General features: G+C 45.1%; 1 protein-coding gene across 1 annotated transcript in view; it reads right to left on the bottom strand.

The window, feature by feature from the left end:
• CNBD1 (cyclic nucleotide binding domain containing 1) overlaps positions 1–16691 on the bottom strand; it is a 234484-nt gene that overhangs the window by 164337 nt on the left and 53456 nt on the right. The window contains exon 2 of the mRNA XM_090037354.1: positions 7998–8146. Coding sequence (XP_089893480.1) covers positions 7998–8075 — 78 coding nt within the window. The 5' untranslated portion in view covers positions 8076–8146. The remainder of the gene's footprint in view (positions 1–7997; positions 8147–16691) is intronic.

Here is a 16691-nt window from a genome sequence, read left to right as displayed (position 1 = left end):
CTCTGGTTTTGAACTTGCGACCCCCTAGCTGTAGGGCCAGCACCTGGACCTCTGAGCTGGAGGGGGGGCAGGCTCCAGATTGGAGCAGGAAAGGGGACATGAGCCTCAAGACACTGGAAGAGGCTAGAACCTCGGAGTCAAACCCTGTTTAGTAGGTTTAGACAGAGAGGCCTAGCCAGAGAAAAAACAGGGATCAGGTCTGCGCAGGTGAAAGGCCCCAACATACACAGTACAATAGGCAGTCTCCCACTCGCAAAAACATTGTCATAATAATTTCCATCAAGACGTGGCAGGAGAGTATACGGCAGGACATAACAACTCCAAAGAAGGCTCCAAGGCCGCACCATGTAAAACACAGATTACCAGGGACGATGGCACCGGGGAGGGTGACCTGTTACACCCACCTACTTGTCTTAGGGCTCACAACCCACCTACCTCATCTGCCACACCTTGATGATAACAATTGAAAGATGATAACAAGACAGGAGGCTGCCCATTTACTTGACCTGATGCCAAGGGCCTATATACATGAATCCGACCTTCCTTAAACCATGTCCCATGCCTCACAGATGGTATCCATGGTCTAACACCCAGCCTATAACTTGTTTGGCCTAACACTCAGCTTATAAGCCCATGCCCTCACACTGGGACCTGCACTCCAGAGTCTCATGAGGGACTCTCACATCCCACTGGAGCTCAATCTCTGTGCCCACACACTGGGCTCTCATTCAATCAGTTGGGGCTCCCAGACCCTACCTACTCAGGGCTCCAAGCCCCTACCATCTTGGGCACCGTGCCCAACTCAGGACCCTCTCGGTCCCTTCATGCCCCTACACTGGGGCCTCATCCCCTGCCTTATACTGCGCTACACAAATCCCCTTATCCCCTTGCCTGAGGAACCCCACATCTAGCTCCCTTGGCTTAGGGCCTCACTCCTCTGAAGCCTCACACCTGGCTCCTTGATGCAACCTCAGAGCTCACAGTGAGCCTGGGAACTGCCTCAAGTCTCTTCTTGACCTGGGCTCCGCCTCAGGACTTACTGTAAGCCTGGGTTCCTGCTTTGTTCTTCAGGGTGTGCTCTCCTAGCCTTTCTTCTCCATGGGGTCACCCACAAGGCAACTGGGGCTGAGGCTTTTTCTCAGTGCCCCACACTCACCACTCACTAGCGAGGCACAGTGGCATTTCCTGAGGACTGCCTCACCACCAGCAGTCCCACAACACCATCCTCCCCAACAACACCCTGTGCTCTGTTACATGGGGCTTGCAGCAGGGGGCAGTGTTTCCCCACACTGCCCTCACTACAAGCCCCGCATCTCAGGAGGGTCACAGTGGGGGCAGAGTTCTTTCCACTGCTGTTGTTGTGAGCCTCACATTGATGTGGGCTGTTGGGCTCACAGCAAGTACAGCACAGTGGAATGCTGCCTCCACTGAAAACCCCACAGGCAAGGACGCTCATGCTGGGGCAGCATTCTCCCCGCTGCAAGCCCCACAGCTGACAAGGCTGCCACCACTGTGAGCTTTATTAACTGCAGAGGTGGCAGCTGGTGGTGCTCCCCTGTGGCTAGGAGCCCCTCACTTGTTTGGGCTCCCAGCCACAGGGCCTGGCCACACATTTAATTAATGGCATGATATGAACTAGCTACCAAGTTGTCACACATATTTTGCGGAATAACTTTGTAGTTTATTGCTCATTTGTTCATGCCATTAATAGGCTGAACATGCATCAGGGTCAAAAGTTAAGATGTGATTACCTGGTTAATTCTCCTGAAATGTAATGTGTAGAGGGGACTTAAGTGATTGTAAGTGACAATGCCACCACGTCAAATCAAACAACTGCCCCAAACTTCCAAATGTCAATCAGAATTATTTAGCCTAGACAACAAACAAGAAAAGAGATTCTAATTTTCATGTTATTTCATAAATAATTTTCATATTATTTCCAAACTTATAACTATTGTATAACTAACTCTGCTTGCCTCCCATGCTCATGCATTTTACTGTACTGTATAAACACCAAACCATTCAATCTTAAAAAGCCTATTATTTTTTCCTATTGTAAATCTCTAGATCTGATAATTTAATTACCTTCTAGCTCTAACCTGCATACAAACACATTATAAAACTGGCATTCAGCCTTGTCAAGTGCTCACCCAGGAAGCATATTCTTTCCTATACCAAATTTGCATAAGCCAGTTAGTTTCTAAATAAGTACAAATCTGAAGTTAAGCTTTCATGTGTAATTGCATGGGTTATATAACAGAGCTGTGTGAAACAGTACCGTTTCTTTTTAACTTCCGTTTTGCTGTTTATAAGGAACAGTGATTTGTTTCATTGTTTCATTTCAAAGTACTGTTCCATTTCATTTTGTGGAAACTATTTTGCTGTTTCGACACATTTCAACATTTCATGCATAGGTTATAATGGGGAATCATGAAAATGCCTATATCTTCATCATTTCTTGCCTGATTCAGATGCAAATTGCAGGGATGGTAGCCTCTTCTGAGGGCATGATGCCAGCCAAGTTTCAAAGGAGATAGATACAGGGGGGGTTTGTGGAATTGCACCTCAAACAGCTGAAAGCAAAACTCATATCACTTGCCAGCAGTGGCAGTCTGCTATCATCCTGTGACAGTAGATCTAGGAGCCCGCACCCCTGGGAGGCCTGTTGGTCTGTGTCAGACTCCTCCTGGAGGTGCGGGCCCCCAAATCTGCATGCAGGATGACAGGAGGCTGTTGCTGCCACCTGGGACTGGCACTGGGCAGAGCCCGTGCCCAGCGCTGGGAAGACTGCTGCTGCTGCTGGCCCCAAGCAGCAGCAGCAACCTCCTGTCATCCCATGCACAGATCTGGGGGCCTGCACTCAGTGACAGTGCTGGGAGGGCAGGTGGGGGCGGGGGCTACAGCCAATTTTGGGGTGGCAGTAACCACCCTTCCATTGCTATGGCCTTCCCCGAACACCAGGGAGAACCCAGTGCCACCAGGGCTTCACTCAGAGCCAGGCCTGCATTTGGAGTGGCTCCACCACTGGCTCTCCCACCACCTACCACCACCAGGCTGAGTAGCCCTGGCTCTCCCCCACCTCCTGCCAGCAGGTTGCACTCCAAGTGGCTCCATGAGCCCCACAGAGCCAAGCCTGGCAGCAGGAGGCAGGGGACAGCCACTGGCCAGGGCTGCACTCAGACCCAGGGCTGCACTGAGAGCAGCTCCATCACTGGCTCTTCTACCGCCTGGCTCAGTTGTGTAGGGAAGACCCCAGCACAGCTCCCCAAGCTGCTGCCCTTCTTTTGCAGCTAATGCTGGTGCCCCCATGGCAAGACCTGTGGGAAGTGATCAGAAAGCTGGGGGAAAGATCAGGGAGCTGGGGAATTCAACTGGGAACTGGGGGAATATTCAAGGACCTGAACATTTCCCCCCCCCCCCCCGTTCAATTCCCAAGATCCTGTTTTGATTACCCTGCTCTCTGATTTGCTTCCCACAGCTCTTCCCAGGAGGCACAGGCCCCCAAATCTGTACCCTGGGTTTCAGCAGGCTGCCACTGCAGTTTCAGTAGCAGCCTGATGAAACCTTGTGTGCAGATCAGGGGCCCATCCCACCCCCCACCACGGAAGAGCTGGGGAAATGAACAGAAAGCTGGGGAATCAAACAGCAAGCTAGATGTCAATATCAGAGAGCAGTCCTTCTCCCCTCTCTCTTCTTAGTATCTGTTTAGCTGCAGCAAACCTGGCTTTGACACTCAAAACATTTCAAAAGTTTTGAAATGTTTCGAGTGCTCTCATTTCATTTTGAAGCTGTTTCAAAGCCTTTTGTTTCATTTTGATTTCACTGTTTTGAGCTTAAAACACGTAGAAACAGCTTTGAAACAAAACACCCATCAAAAGTTCACAGAGCCCTATTATATAACTCAATAAAAATTAACACCATTAAAATGTGGAATTTTACAAAAATTCAGGATAATATTTTCTAAAGTCTCTAAGCCCTATTGAAAAACAGTGGAATTCAGACACCCAAGTTTCTTAAGTGACTTTAAATAAAACATACTTAATATATTCTCTGGAAGACTAACCTGCTTCTCTACTTAAAGAAAAAAAAATGATATAAACATTTTATCTTAAAAGTACAACTGAATTAAAAAGTAAGACCATGCAACATGACACACAAAGGACAAGTATGCTTACAACCTGTTATTTAACAAACAGCTTGAATTCTTATCTCTTCAGGGGGATAAGAAAATTACATATTTTTCAAACAGAGTATTGAAGTATTTGGGGTAGTAGTAGTAGTAGTCTCAGTATTACATATTTTTCAAACACAGTATTGAAGTATTTGGGGCCTGACTTTCAGATATAATATCTAGCTCCTTTTAAATAACCTTTCAGTCATAGATCTCAAAGAACATTATGAGGGGAGGTTATTTTTCCCATATGGCATATATGGGGAAAATGAGGCAGGAATGGGAAGTGGCTTTCCCAACATCATTTAGGTGAGTAATAAAGATAAGAAAAAAATCAAGGTTTAGTGCTTTATCAAGCCTGACCATACTGCCTTCATTGTACATGAGGGGACCTGAGGCAGCAACGTTCATGAGATCAATGCTGCCAGTGAATAAAGATTATTTAGCTAACTTCCCCAAGTCCAATTGGTTTAAACCACTCAAAGGAGCTCTGTCCTACTGGCATCTGCTATAACTGTCAATTTTGGAAGACTGGACCAGCAGTTCTTGCAGATCTGAGCCTTACATATCTAAAAAAAACCCCTTTGTTTGAAGTAGAAAACAATATGATCATGTTTCAGTTAAGTTCAAATAAGTGAAGGTTTATATTAAGAATTGCAGGCTATATTTGCTCTTTATGTGTTTATGTACGTGTGTATGTATTATTACTATTAGTAGTAGTCTCAGTATTACTAGTAGTAGAATTAACATTATTATAACTGAACTTCCCGGACATCTGCTGGGAAGAGCAGTCAGCCAGGTCTGAATGCTCACGAAGGTTCTTAGAGTGCAGGACCTCCATCTAACCCAGGAAGTGCACAGCCCCACCAAGGGAGACGCCTTGTTGGACCTAGTGCTGGCCATGGGTGATGACCTGGTGAGGGGGCTGCGGGTGCTCGACCACCTGGGTGACAGCGATCATCACCTGCTGGAACTAACCATCCAGCACAAGGTGGCAAAGGCATGCAGTAAGGCAGCGGCCCTAGATTTTAGGAGGGCAAACTTCAGCAAGCTAAGGAGGACAGTTGGAGAAGCACTGAGGTCCCGGAGGGGAGGGGAGCCAGGTGTCCAAAAAGAGTGGTCGCTCCTTAAGGAGACGATCCTCCAAGCCCAAAGGAAGGTAATCCCAACCAGAATCAAAGGGAGCAGGAGAGCACACAAGCCTCCATGGCTCACCAAAAGCATCCGGGAATGTCTCCTTGCTAAAAAGGAGGCTTACACCCAATGGAAAGAAGGGGTCATCACCAGGGAGGACTATTCTGCAGTTGCTCGGGGATGTAGTGGGGTAGTTAGGAAGGCCAAGGCAAAGATGGAACTGGGACTAGCTTCCCAGATTAAGGAAAATAAGAAGTCCTTTTTTAAATACATAGGGGGTAAAAACAGGGTCCTGAGTAATGTGGGGCCCTTGCAGGACACGTTGGGAAATTTGGTCGTCACACCAGACGGCAAAGCTAACATGTTTAATGATTTCTTTGCTTCTGTCTTCCTAAGTAGGGACCAGAACAGCCACCTCCCTGCTGGGCCCCCCTCGGGCCCCGGGGGAGGCACACCTGGGCCAAGGGTTAGCAAGGATTTAGTTAGGGAGCTTCTGGAGAAGCTGGACGTATTCAAGTCAGCTGGCCCGGATGATCTCCACCCTAGAGTTCTAAAGGAATTGGCCGAGGTCATTGCAAGACCCCTGGCACGGCTTTATGAGCACTCGTGGTGCTCTGGAGTGGTGCTGGAAGACTGGAAGAGGGCCAACATGGTTCCCATCTTCAAAAAAGGCAGGAAGGAGGACCAGGGAAACTATAGGCCGGTTAGTCTTACCTCGATCCTAGGCAAGCTGTTTGAGAAAATTATGCTGGCACACATCCAGGAGGAGCCAGCAGGGGACTGCATGCTTAAGGGCAACCAACACAGGTTCATCAGTGGCAGGTCCTGTCAGACCAACCTGGTGGCCTTTTATGATCAGATCACCAGATCATTAGATGCAGGGGTAGCAGTGGATATAGTCTTCCTGGACTTCCGGAAGGCTTTTGACACTGTCTCTCACCCTGTTCTCATTAAGAAACTGGGGGGCTGTGGTGTAAACACCCACACAGTCAAATGGGTCGCCAACTGGCTGGAGGGCCGCACCTGGAGGGTGGTAGTGGATGCGTCCTTTTCAACCTGGAAGGACGTGGGCAGTGGGGTTCCGCAGGGCTCGGTCCTCAGGCCCGCACTGTTCAACATCTTCATCAGCGATTTGGACGAGGGGGTAAAAAGCACCCTGTTCAAATTTGCTGATGACACTAAGATGTGGGGGGATGTGGGCACACTAGAAGGAAGCAACATGCTACAATCAGACCTAGACAGGTTACAAGGGTGGGTGGATGAGAATAGGATGGGATTCAACACAGACAAATGCAAGGTGATGCACCTTGGGAGGCACAACCGGCACCATACCTACAGGTTAGGGAACTCCCCTCTTGTCAGCACGGAGGTGGAAAAGGATCTGGGGGTCATCATTGACTCCAAGATGAACATGGGCCGGCAGTGTGGAGAGGCAGTTAGGAAGGCCAACCACACCTTGTCATACATCCACAGATGCATCTCGAGCAGGTCCAAAGAGGTGATCCTCCCCCTCTATGCAGCACTGGTCAGGCCACAGTTGGAATACTGCGTCCAGTTCTGGGCGCCACACTTCAAGAGGGATGTTGACAGCATGGAGAGGGTCAAGAGGAAGGCCACTCACATGATCAGGGGACAGCAGGGCAGGCCCTATGAGGAGAGGCTACGGGACCTGAACCTGTTCAGCCTCCAAAAGAGAAGGCTGAGGGGGGATCTTGTGGCCTGTTATAAACTAGTCAGGGGGGATCAGCAGGCATTGGGGGAGTCACTGTTTCCCCGAGCACCGCCAAGAGTGACCAGGAATAATGGTCACAAGCTGGCAGAGGGTAGATTTAGGCTAGATATCAGGAGGCGCTACTTCACGGTCAGGGCAGCTAGGGTCTGGAACCAACTTCCAAGAGAAGTGGTGCAGGCTCCTACCCTGGGGGTTTTTAAGAGGAGGTTAGATGAACACCTTGCTGGGGTCGTTTGACCCCAGTACTCTTTCCTGCCATGGCAGGGGGTCAGACTAGATGATCTGCTCAGGTCCCTTCTGACCCTAGAAACTATGAAACTATAATGACTTGGCACTTTACAATTAGAAGCATCATTCCCTACACCCAAACAGAGTTTAAGATCTAAGTCAGTGTTGCCCACCCACCTAGCTCCACAGGCCAGATGAGTGCCATGGAGTTAGTCTGCAGGCCATCAGTCCATAAGTGTGATTCCCCTGTCCTCAGATCCAGTTTGATCTGTGGGGGCACCGATCAGCCCATCCCAACTCTACATACCCAAATTTAGCTGTGCATTGGCCTAATCTGACCCCATGTGAACAGATCCAGCTGTGTGCTGGAGCAATCTGGCATGCAGAATCATGGCACCTGGCATGCAGGACTCCCCACAGGTCCATACATTTGGCAGCAGGGGAGACACAATTAATGCCGCTACATGCCCCCGCCATCAAATGCCCAGACAGGTTTGGAGCTCCCATGGGTCATCTGACATAGTCCATGGGCCAGAGGTTGAGCATCCTTGGTCTAAGTGAAGCAAATCACACTAAGAAGCGCTGACAAAACTCTCTCCTTAGTTAATATAAATATTTGCTAGTTTTCTGAAGTACCTCTGTCTTCTTTTATGGAACAGGCCAGTAACAAAACTTTCTTGGATTTCTTTATGTTATTCTTTACTTTAATATAGTACCTTGATCAAAGCTTACCAATGTCCGAGCTGATAAACCAAATGGAATAATAGTAGATGGCTCTACAGACAAAGAATCAAAATCTTCTGCCAGCATTCTCTTGTAAAATTTTGTTCGGGGTTTAGCAGAGCCTTTTAAGATTGCATAGAAGCCTTGATTTCCAACAACTGAAATAAAAAAGCAACAAAAATAATTTAATTTTTCAATTCTTGGTTCACTTCATTTCAATTTGATTTATTTTATTATTTGCAATTAGAAATATATATTCCTATAAGTTACAAACAAAATTGTACAAAAAATAAATTCAAACCTGAAAAAGGTATCTGTATCTATAAGCTCAGTGTGTGTTTGCAGGAAAACTAATATCATTATTTTAAAGTGAAGATGGTCTTTGGAGGAAAAGGTGAAAAAACCTGCACAGTGTGTTTGAAATATTTACCACTTTATAAATATGCTTTTTTGAAGGTACAACTAATTTCAATATAATTCCTGCAGTTTGTAAAGTTAGGAGATGTATCATAGAAAATTAAGGTTGGAAGAGACCTCAGGTGGTCTTCTAGTTCAACCTTCTGCTCAAAGCAGGACCTTCCCCCAACTAGATCATTCCAGCCAGGGATTTGTCAAAGTGGGCCAGAAACATGTCCAAGGATGGAAATTCCACAGCCTCTCTACATAACCCACTCCAGTGTTTCACCACCCTCCTAGTGAGTTTTTTCCTAATATCTAATCTAAATTTCCCTTGCTGCAACTTGAAACCATTGCTCCTTGTTCTGTCATCTGTCACCACTGAGAACGGTCTAGCTCCACCCACTTTGGAACCACCTTTCAAGTTGTTAAGGGCTGCTATTAAATCCTCCTTCAGTCTTCTCTTCTGCAAACTAAATAAGCCCAGTTCACTCAGCCTCGCCTCAGAAATCATGTGCCTCAGCCCCCTAACCATTTTCATTGCCCTCTGCTGGACTCTCTCCAACTTGTTCACATCATTTCTGTAGTAGAGGGCCCAAAATTGGACACAGTACTCCAGATTTGGCCTCACCAGAGAAGAATAAAGACGAATAATTACTTCCCTTGATCTGCTCATGATGCTCCTGCTAATGCAGCCTAGTATGCCATTAGCCTTCTTCACAACAAGAGCACACTGTTGGCTCATGTTCAGCTTACTGTCCACTGCAACCCTCAGGTCTGTGAAATAATGTAAAAACTTTCTGCAGAGCTGCTGCTTAGCCAGTTGGTCCCAAGCCTGTAGCAGTGCCTGGGATTCTTCCATACTAAGTGTAGGACTTTGCACTTGTCCTTGCTGAACCTCATGAGAGGTTCTAGCTTATGTAGCTGTGATGCTAGTAACTCACAACTACCTAAAAAAGACTAGCCCATCTGTTCTTTACAAAACACCATGGTATCCTGTTCTTCAGATAAAGAACAGCTATTTTCTTTAACCAGCCAGCAAAGACTAATAATCTTACATCAATCAGGTAGAATACAGTAGGAATATTGCTTTGTAAAGCTGGCGATCATTCTACAGATATAAACATAATAAAAATAAAAAATATAACAGCCTGTTTTGCTTAAGGCTGTAAGACAAACATATATTGCAATGGCAGATGTAATAGCTCCTTATACAATGTAAGACCAACAGCTTTTGGGACTCAAATGTTTGAACATTTCCCACTTTACGAACACACATTTTGGAAGGCAGAATTATTTTCAGTGTAGTTTATTTTAGTTTGTGAATATAGAAGATACAGCTCTCAAATTTCTGAAAATACAGGTGCAAAATTAGCATGCTTTGAACAACTAAACAATCACATTTTGATCTAAGATCAATAAATGGATTCCTGTTGAGTCAAAGCATATAAATCTAAGACAGACATCTAAATCTCATATGTGGGAACTCCAATCAGTACCAAGATGACAAATTATTTATTTTAAACATTAATATGCCAGTGAAAGACTAAATGCAAATACTTACAAAAAATATGAAGTACAAAGCAAGTACCACTTGCTCTAGGATTTTTACAGTCTTTCCAGTTGTGACATTGCACCCTATGCTTCACTCTGTGTTTACTTCGGTCCCTCATAGATCCACACAGTCATTTTTGGACAGCTCAAGTAAAAGCTGAAACACTCTTTTGACTATCTTCACTGTTTGTTCATAGATTTTCAAGCCAAAGTAGCAAAAAGATCACGTGTGTTGCCAGAAATCTCATTTGGCCGAGAGACTACATTTATATCCTTATTGTGTTTCAATAAGTAGCATTCCTACCTGTCTCATTCTGCAAAAACTGATAAATCTTTCATTCTCTTTCAGTATAAACCTTGCTTACTCTTATCCAGAGGGACAGCATCTCTCACAGGTAGTTTTTATTTCAAGAAAATAAAAGGCAGGTTTAGTGGCAGATGTGTCTAGTAGTTCAGAGTTGAATAAGCTCTTCCATCAGCAGAAAGGGCTTTTCTTGGCCCAGTCTGCCAACCTCACACCTATGGTTGCCAACATAAATGGATAAATCTTCATCTACCAACATCTCCTTCTCTAGCACTGTGTTAGAGTGCTCTGGAGGCTGTAACTATGTTTGACTTGCTTTACTCTGTAATGTCAATTCAAAAAGAACCTGGAGGATGCAGTAACATGAAGGAAAAAGAACGCCTTTGGGAGAAAAAGTGACCACTGCAACTCCTGAAGCAAAATAATATAGCTTTTTTAAAATCAAGAATCCATAATCTTCACATGAAAAAGAAGAAAATTCCCATCTTCTGTAGCTGTTATGAATTCTTCCAGAAAAGTGCTTTCTTGGGCCCCAGCTTTGTCTCTCTAAATACCCCTTGTAGACAGCCCAGACACAGTGGGGGAGGAGTGAGCCTTGGTCCTGGGACCCTGGCCATTCAGTCCAACAACCATCCCTGGTTATCCATGACCCTCCCTCAGGAAGCTACCTTCCAGCTCAGCTCTTGAAAGAGGGACTTTACCTCTTTGAAGGGAAAATAAGTGCATCCCAAGTTCTGAGCAGCAAAGTAGACAGCTCCCCTTTCAATAAAGGACTTTACTGAGAAAAATGTCAGATAGCAAGATGACCTTATTCCCTCCAAAGGGATAAGCTGTCCCTCTCCCTAATTCAGTCCACACAGTCCTGATCACCCCAAAGTGGCTTTGCTGTTTCCTTTCCAGATTTTGCAGCCCTACGACAGAACCCTCCTATTCAGGCTGCTCTTTCCATTATCTGAAGTCTACCTGCCTCTGATGGCTAGAAGATGATATTTAGAGACTTGCTTTTGGGAACTGGCTTGTACGTAAAATAGATGTGCATTAGAATAATGGTCCAGGGGAATGTCAAGGGTTAATTTGTTTCTAAAAGGCTATTTAATGACAAAGTTTCCTTTGAGGCCCACTGTGTCTGACACAGGCAAGCTACGAGCAGATACACAGGCCGGGAGATTGGAGACATGTACCACATGCTCCATAATAGAGATAAGGGACTCCGCAGGTCACAACGCCAAACTCCAGAGCCCTTGGGATTTCTAGTTTTGGTAGATGGACCAAATTTAAAAAAAAACAGAAATAACCACATTAAGATGTGTACATGTGATGGGTTTGTGAAACAAAGGAATATCCTGACAGAACAGAACATGAAACATGACAGAAACCAGTCAACGAAGCCCAGAAATGAAGAGTCGTCAGACAGGAAAAAATAATACCAAAAAAAAAAAAGGAATTTCAGAACAGCAAAGGGTCCCTGAGAGAAGAACCTGAGGCCACCATGGACAGAGGGTATACCACCAGCCTCTGTCACCCACCCTACTGGTGGGGTGGGCCTCTGCCTTCTACCTCCAGACTGCTGACATCTGACATTCAGCTCAGGGTGAGTCTTGATACTAGCCAGATATACTTTGACTCTCTGACAGCTCTATATTTTCATTATTCTTATCTGCTATAACTGTATATCAATAAAATTAGCCTATTCTCGAATGGAGAGGCTATGGTCAGTCCAAGGGTTTTGGGTCCACCTGGAACAAGGTATCTGGGTCATAAATCCAGTGCCAACACCTCCATTTTAGGCCTCCTGAGTGTCACCTACAAAGAATATTTACCAAACCCATGTGACGCATCAACAAGGCTATTCAAGTCTTTGCTGATGGGTGCATCTTCTGCAGTATTGCCAACCATCCATAAATTTATAGACAGCCCATAAAATACAGGCTAAAAAGGCCTGTCTGTGAAGCCTATAAAAAGTGGAGTCATCCATAAAAAACTAAACAGTGAGCTTATTTGAAGATCTGTTGTCACCACTGGCATGAAGCTAGGTTCAAATGTTGATGAACAGACTGAGCAGAGAAGTGCCCCCTGGTTTCTAATGGGAGTACAGCTCAGCACCTTGCAGGTGTCTGTCAGCCCTTCCTCTTTCTGCATGTGCCACTGCTGTACATCCTAGCCATCCCCTGGCTGTAACAGCTGCTCAGCACTCACCAGAAAGTTGTGCAGGGTAACCCAGTCCTGGCCTCAGTTGGACAGAAGTGAAGGGCCAGGATGGAGCTTCAGAGCTGAGGAGAAAGGGTAGAAGGAGATGGGTAGGGCTTGTAGGGGTCAGATTAGAAGGTGAACGGGGGGAGGTAGAAGTTACAGTGCAGCTGGTGGTATCAAGTTGTGACTGAGTAGGAGACCCGCAGAGTAGCGGCAGCACAGTGTAAAACCACTGCTACAAGCAAGCAGAGTTACCAGCCTCTCAAAAATATTTCTGGCAATTTGCAAACTTTTTACTGACAACCCAATATTTTTATTAGGGTTGATATTAAACCCCTACATTTGAACCCAGCTCATCTAACTGGCTGCAGGAGTTGACAACAGAAGGGTTACATTTACATTATGTGAAATATATATTAGTGAAAGTATGCCTCGTAAGAGAGTTTGGTTGTCAGTAAAAAAGTTCCATATTGTCAGTAAAAAAATCTATCACACAGGCCAGGCAACTCTTGCTTCAGGTCTCTTAACCTCTTCATTTCCCCCTGTACAAGTTAGTCAGGGAAACTGAGGTATGCAGAATTATTACAACATGAAAACCTTTAAAGCAGAAATGTTACAATAAAACTATAACGGTAGTTGATGATATCCTATAAAACAGTTCATCTGGATATATTGTTTACCATTTGCTTTGTGCTGACAGAAAACATAGTTCTGGTAGTGAAGGTAGCTATGTGGAAACATGCCAAACGTCATGATTTGTAACTAGGGAATCTGACCAGGCCTCACTGGTTATAGAAATCACAGTTCAAACTGCTGTATGGATTAGATCTAGCAATTCCCATGGTCAAGAAGTGTGCTTTGTTATGAATCCTAAAACTTTCTTAGTCAGTTCTTATAGTTTCATAGTTAGTAAGGTCAGAAGGGACCTGAGCAGATCATCAAGTCCAACCCCCTGCCATGACAGGAAAGAGCACTGAGGTAAAACAACCCCAGCAAGGTGTTCATTTAGCCTCCTCTTAAAGACCCCCAGGGTAGGAGCCAGCACCATTTCTCTTCGAAGTTGGTTCCAGATCCTAGCTGCCCTGACGGTGAAGTAGCGCCTCCTGATAGCTAGCCTAAATCTACCGTTAGCTTGTAACCGTTATTCCTGGTCACTCCTGGTAGTGCTTGGGGGAACAGAGACTCCCCCAATACCTGCTGATCCCCTCTGACTAGTTTGTAACAGGCCACTAGATCCCCCCTCAGCCTTCTCTTGTGGAGGCTGAATAGGTTCAGGTCCTGTAGCCTCTCTTCATAGGGCCTGCCCTGCTGCCCCCTGATCATGCGAGTGGCCCTCCTCTCGACCCTCTTGATGTTGTCAACATCCCTCTTGAAGTGTGGTGCCCAGAACTGAACACAGTACTCCAGCTGTGGCTTAACCAGTGCTGCACAGAGGGGGAGGATCACCTCCTTGGATCTGCTCGAGATGCATCTGTGGATGCATGACAAGGTGTGGTTGGCCTTCCTGACTGCATCCCCACACTGCTGGCCCATGTTCATCTTGGGATCAATGATGACTCCAAGATCCTTTTCTGCCTCTGTACTGATGAGAAGGGAGTTCCCCAGCCTGTAGGTATGGTGCTGGTTCTTCCTCCCCAGGTGCATCACCTTGCACTTGTTGGTGTTGAATCCCATCCTGTTCTCATCCGCCCACCCCTGTAACCTGTCTAGGTCTGATTGTAGCCTATTCCTTCCTCCTAGCATGCCCACATCCCCCCACATCTTACTGTTGTCAGCAAATTTGAACAGGGTGCTTTTTACCCCCTCGTCCAAGTCACTGATGAAGATGTTGAACAGTGTGGGCCTGAGGACCGAGCCCTGCGGAACCCCACTGCCCACATCCCTCCAGGTCAAAAATGACCCATCCACTACCACTCTCTCTTCCCATTACATTATTTTATTCTCCTGTACCAAATCACTCTACTTTGCTATTTAAACTCTTTAAATACTTTCAGTGGTTTAGTTTATTTAATCTTTCCTCACAAATGAAAACTACCAGACTCTTCACCTTTTCTCTTCACAGTACACAACTATATTACCATATATAGATGCAATTTTATATGCAAATGGTTGATCATTACTTCCTTATATATTTCTTTTGATATTATTTCTTTTTCAATATCCCACCCAGAGGTACTAGGACTTGAGGTCCCCTCCAACCCCATTTTTCTAGGAATTTATGATGACTTCAAATACCTGATGCACAGACTGTAGTAATTGCTTTTGCAAAGCAAAAACTAAAATGTGAACAATAATATTTCTTTCTACTACCCCAGAATGACCTAATCTGGCAATCAGAAACATGTCATTTCCTAGTTTCTTTTGTCCAACAGAAGTTATGGGATGTTAATATTCTCCTTATTATCCAAGAGTACTCCCCTCCCCGTTATGTGGTAAACTGCTGAGTGCTTTCCCTAATATCTTATTTTTTTCTCACTGAGGCCCTTGTCACATGTTACACTTAAGACATGATTAACCAGCTAATCACATCTTAAGCAATTACACAGCCACAGGTTAATGCATTTAATGGTGTGATAAAGAAAGGACTGACCCACAGTTATTACACAAAAGATGTGCATCAACTTTATTGCTGGTTCTTATCACACCATTAATTGAGACAGATGATTCGGGCTTCTAGCCTCAGGGGCCCACTGGAGTCAAGGGCTCTGATGGCCTCCAAGGCTAGAAGCTGAGATCCACTGCCACTCCCAGCCACTAAGGGTGTATATGACCAATATGCCCCCTCAGCTGGGAGCAGGGGCAGACTCAGCTGAAGGCAAGGGCCCTGTCGGCTGATATGGGCTCCTGTTGTGGGAGCTTGCTACTTGCAAGTGCAAGGGGAGCCTGGTATCAGGATCTTGAATTCCACCAGCACAGGCAATATAGCATTAATGGGATATGATGCTTGATCCAACAATAATGCTTCCTGCCATATACATGTGGCATGACATTTTTGGGGATTACGCATCTGATCTCATTGTGCTTTTAGTTGCACATTTTCCACTAGCCTAACTGCTATTTCCCAAATGGCTGTTGATTTACCACCCCAAATTGTATGTGTGTCTACACCCACAACCGCTCCTAATATGTCCTCCCCCTCTTTTTTTATAGTGTCCCCATTAGTGTAGGTCTATAAGAGAATAGAGGACCATATATTCCTCCAAATTCCAGCTCAGGACCCTGGTATAAAGAAGTCAGTTTTGCATATCAGACTTTCACTACCTCCCTAGGCTCTTCATACCTCACCACTTCTTCAAGATGCCTTCTTTTCTCCATTCCCCAAGTTTCTCTTCCTCAGGGCAACCTTTCCAACATAGAAGTCTCCCTTTCAGAGGCCAATGTTATCAGTCTCTCTGAGGATAGTCTTTTCGTTTCCCTTTTGCAAACAGCGAACATCCTCTTCAGCCTCAACATTAGATCCCACTAATCGGGCCCTCGGATAGACCACTATCTGTAACCAATTCCTAGTCTATCAGGCACCCCACATCCAACAGGAGCAGATAGCTGGCTACTCATGCATTTTTCTTCTATTAAATTCAGTACCCTTCAGATGTGGGAGAGTCTACTTGATCAGAGTTTGGCAGTTACAGGGCTCCTGGCCTTAAAGGAGCCACTTAGCTACAACTACACAATCAGTACACTAAAACAGAAGAGTTTTTGATCCTACTGTAAGTTTACTAGAATTCACATGCCTCTTGAGGCTTTAGCCAGAGACCAATTAAGTCAATGAAATGAAGATTTGCTTAAATTTACCAGTCATTCATGCATTACCAGATCCTTGTTATAACTCAGAAATATCACAGCATTAGTGCTTTCAAAAGACACCTGGAAAGAAACATATTGTAGAAACCATTGTAGCAAAATATATTAGTGTATATAAGGAAGAAAAAGATATTCATCTTGTTGAATAATTCTCTGAAAGATAATCTTTGTAGATTAAAAGCATACTTGATGTGCACTATTTTTATCAGGTCTGTTTTCCTTAATATAAAATCAATGCTGTGTTTATTTTTAGGTTATATCATCAGATTAGTTTGAAAATGCTTCTTAGCCTGGTTCAAACAACTGGAAAAGATTGCACATTGATGCAAAGCAGCTTTGTCTTTGAGGAACAACGTGATCGTCTGAGTCATTAAGATTAGCTTTTATCTCATACACAGATTGGTGATGAGCAATTTTAGCCACTGTGATTCTGAATACCAATGTAGAGTCCAATCTAA

The sequence above is a fragment of the Crocodylus siamensis genome, chromosome 3 (assembly GCF_052110815.1).
Source record: "Crocodylus siamensis isolate JL-2025a chromosome 3, ASM5211081v1, whole genome shotgun sequence".
In the NCBI taxonomy this organism is placed as follows: domain Eukaryota; kingdom Metazoa; phylum Chordata; order Crocodylia; family Crocodylidae; genus Crocodylus; species Crocodylus siamensis.
The sequence above is the reverse complement of the archived record's forward strand: the minus strand, read 5'-3'. Positions and strand labels throughout refer to the sequence as shown.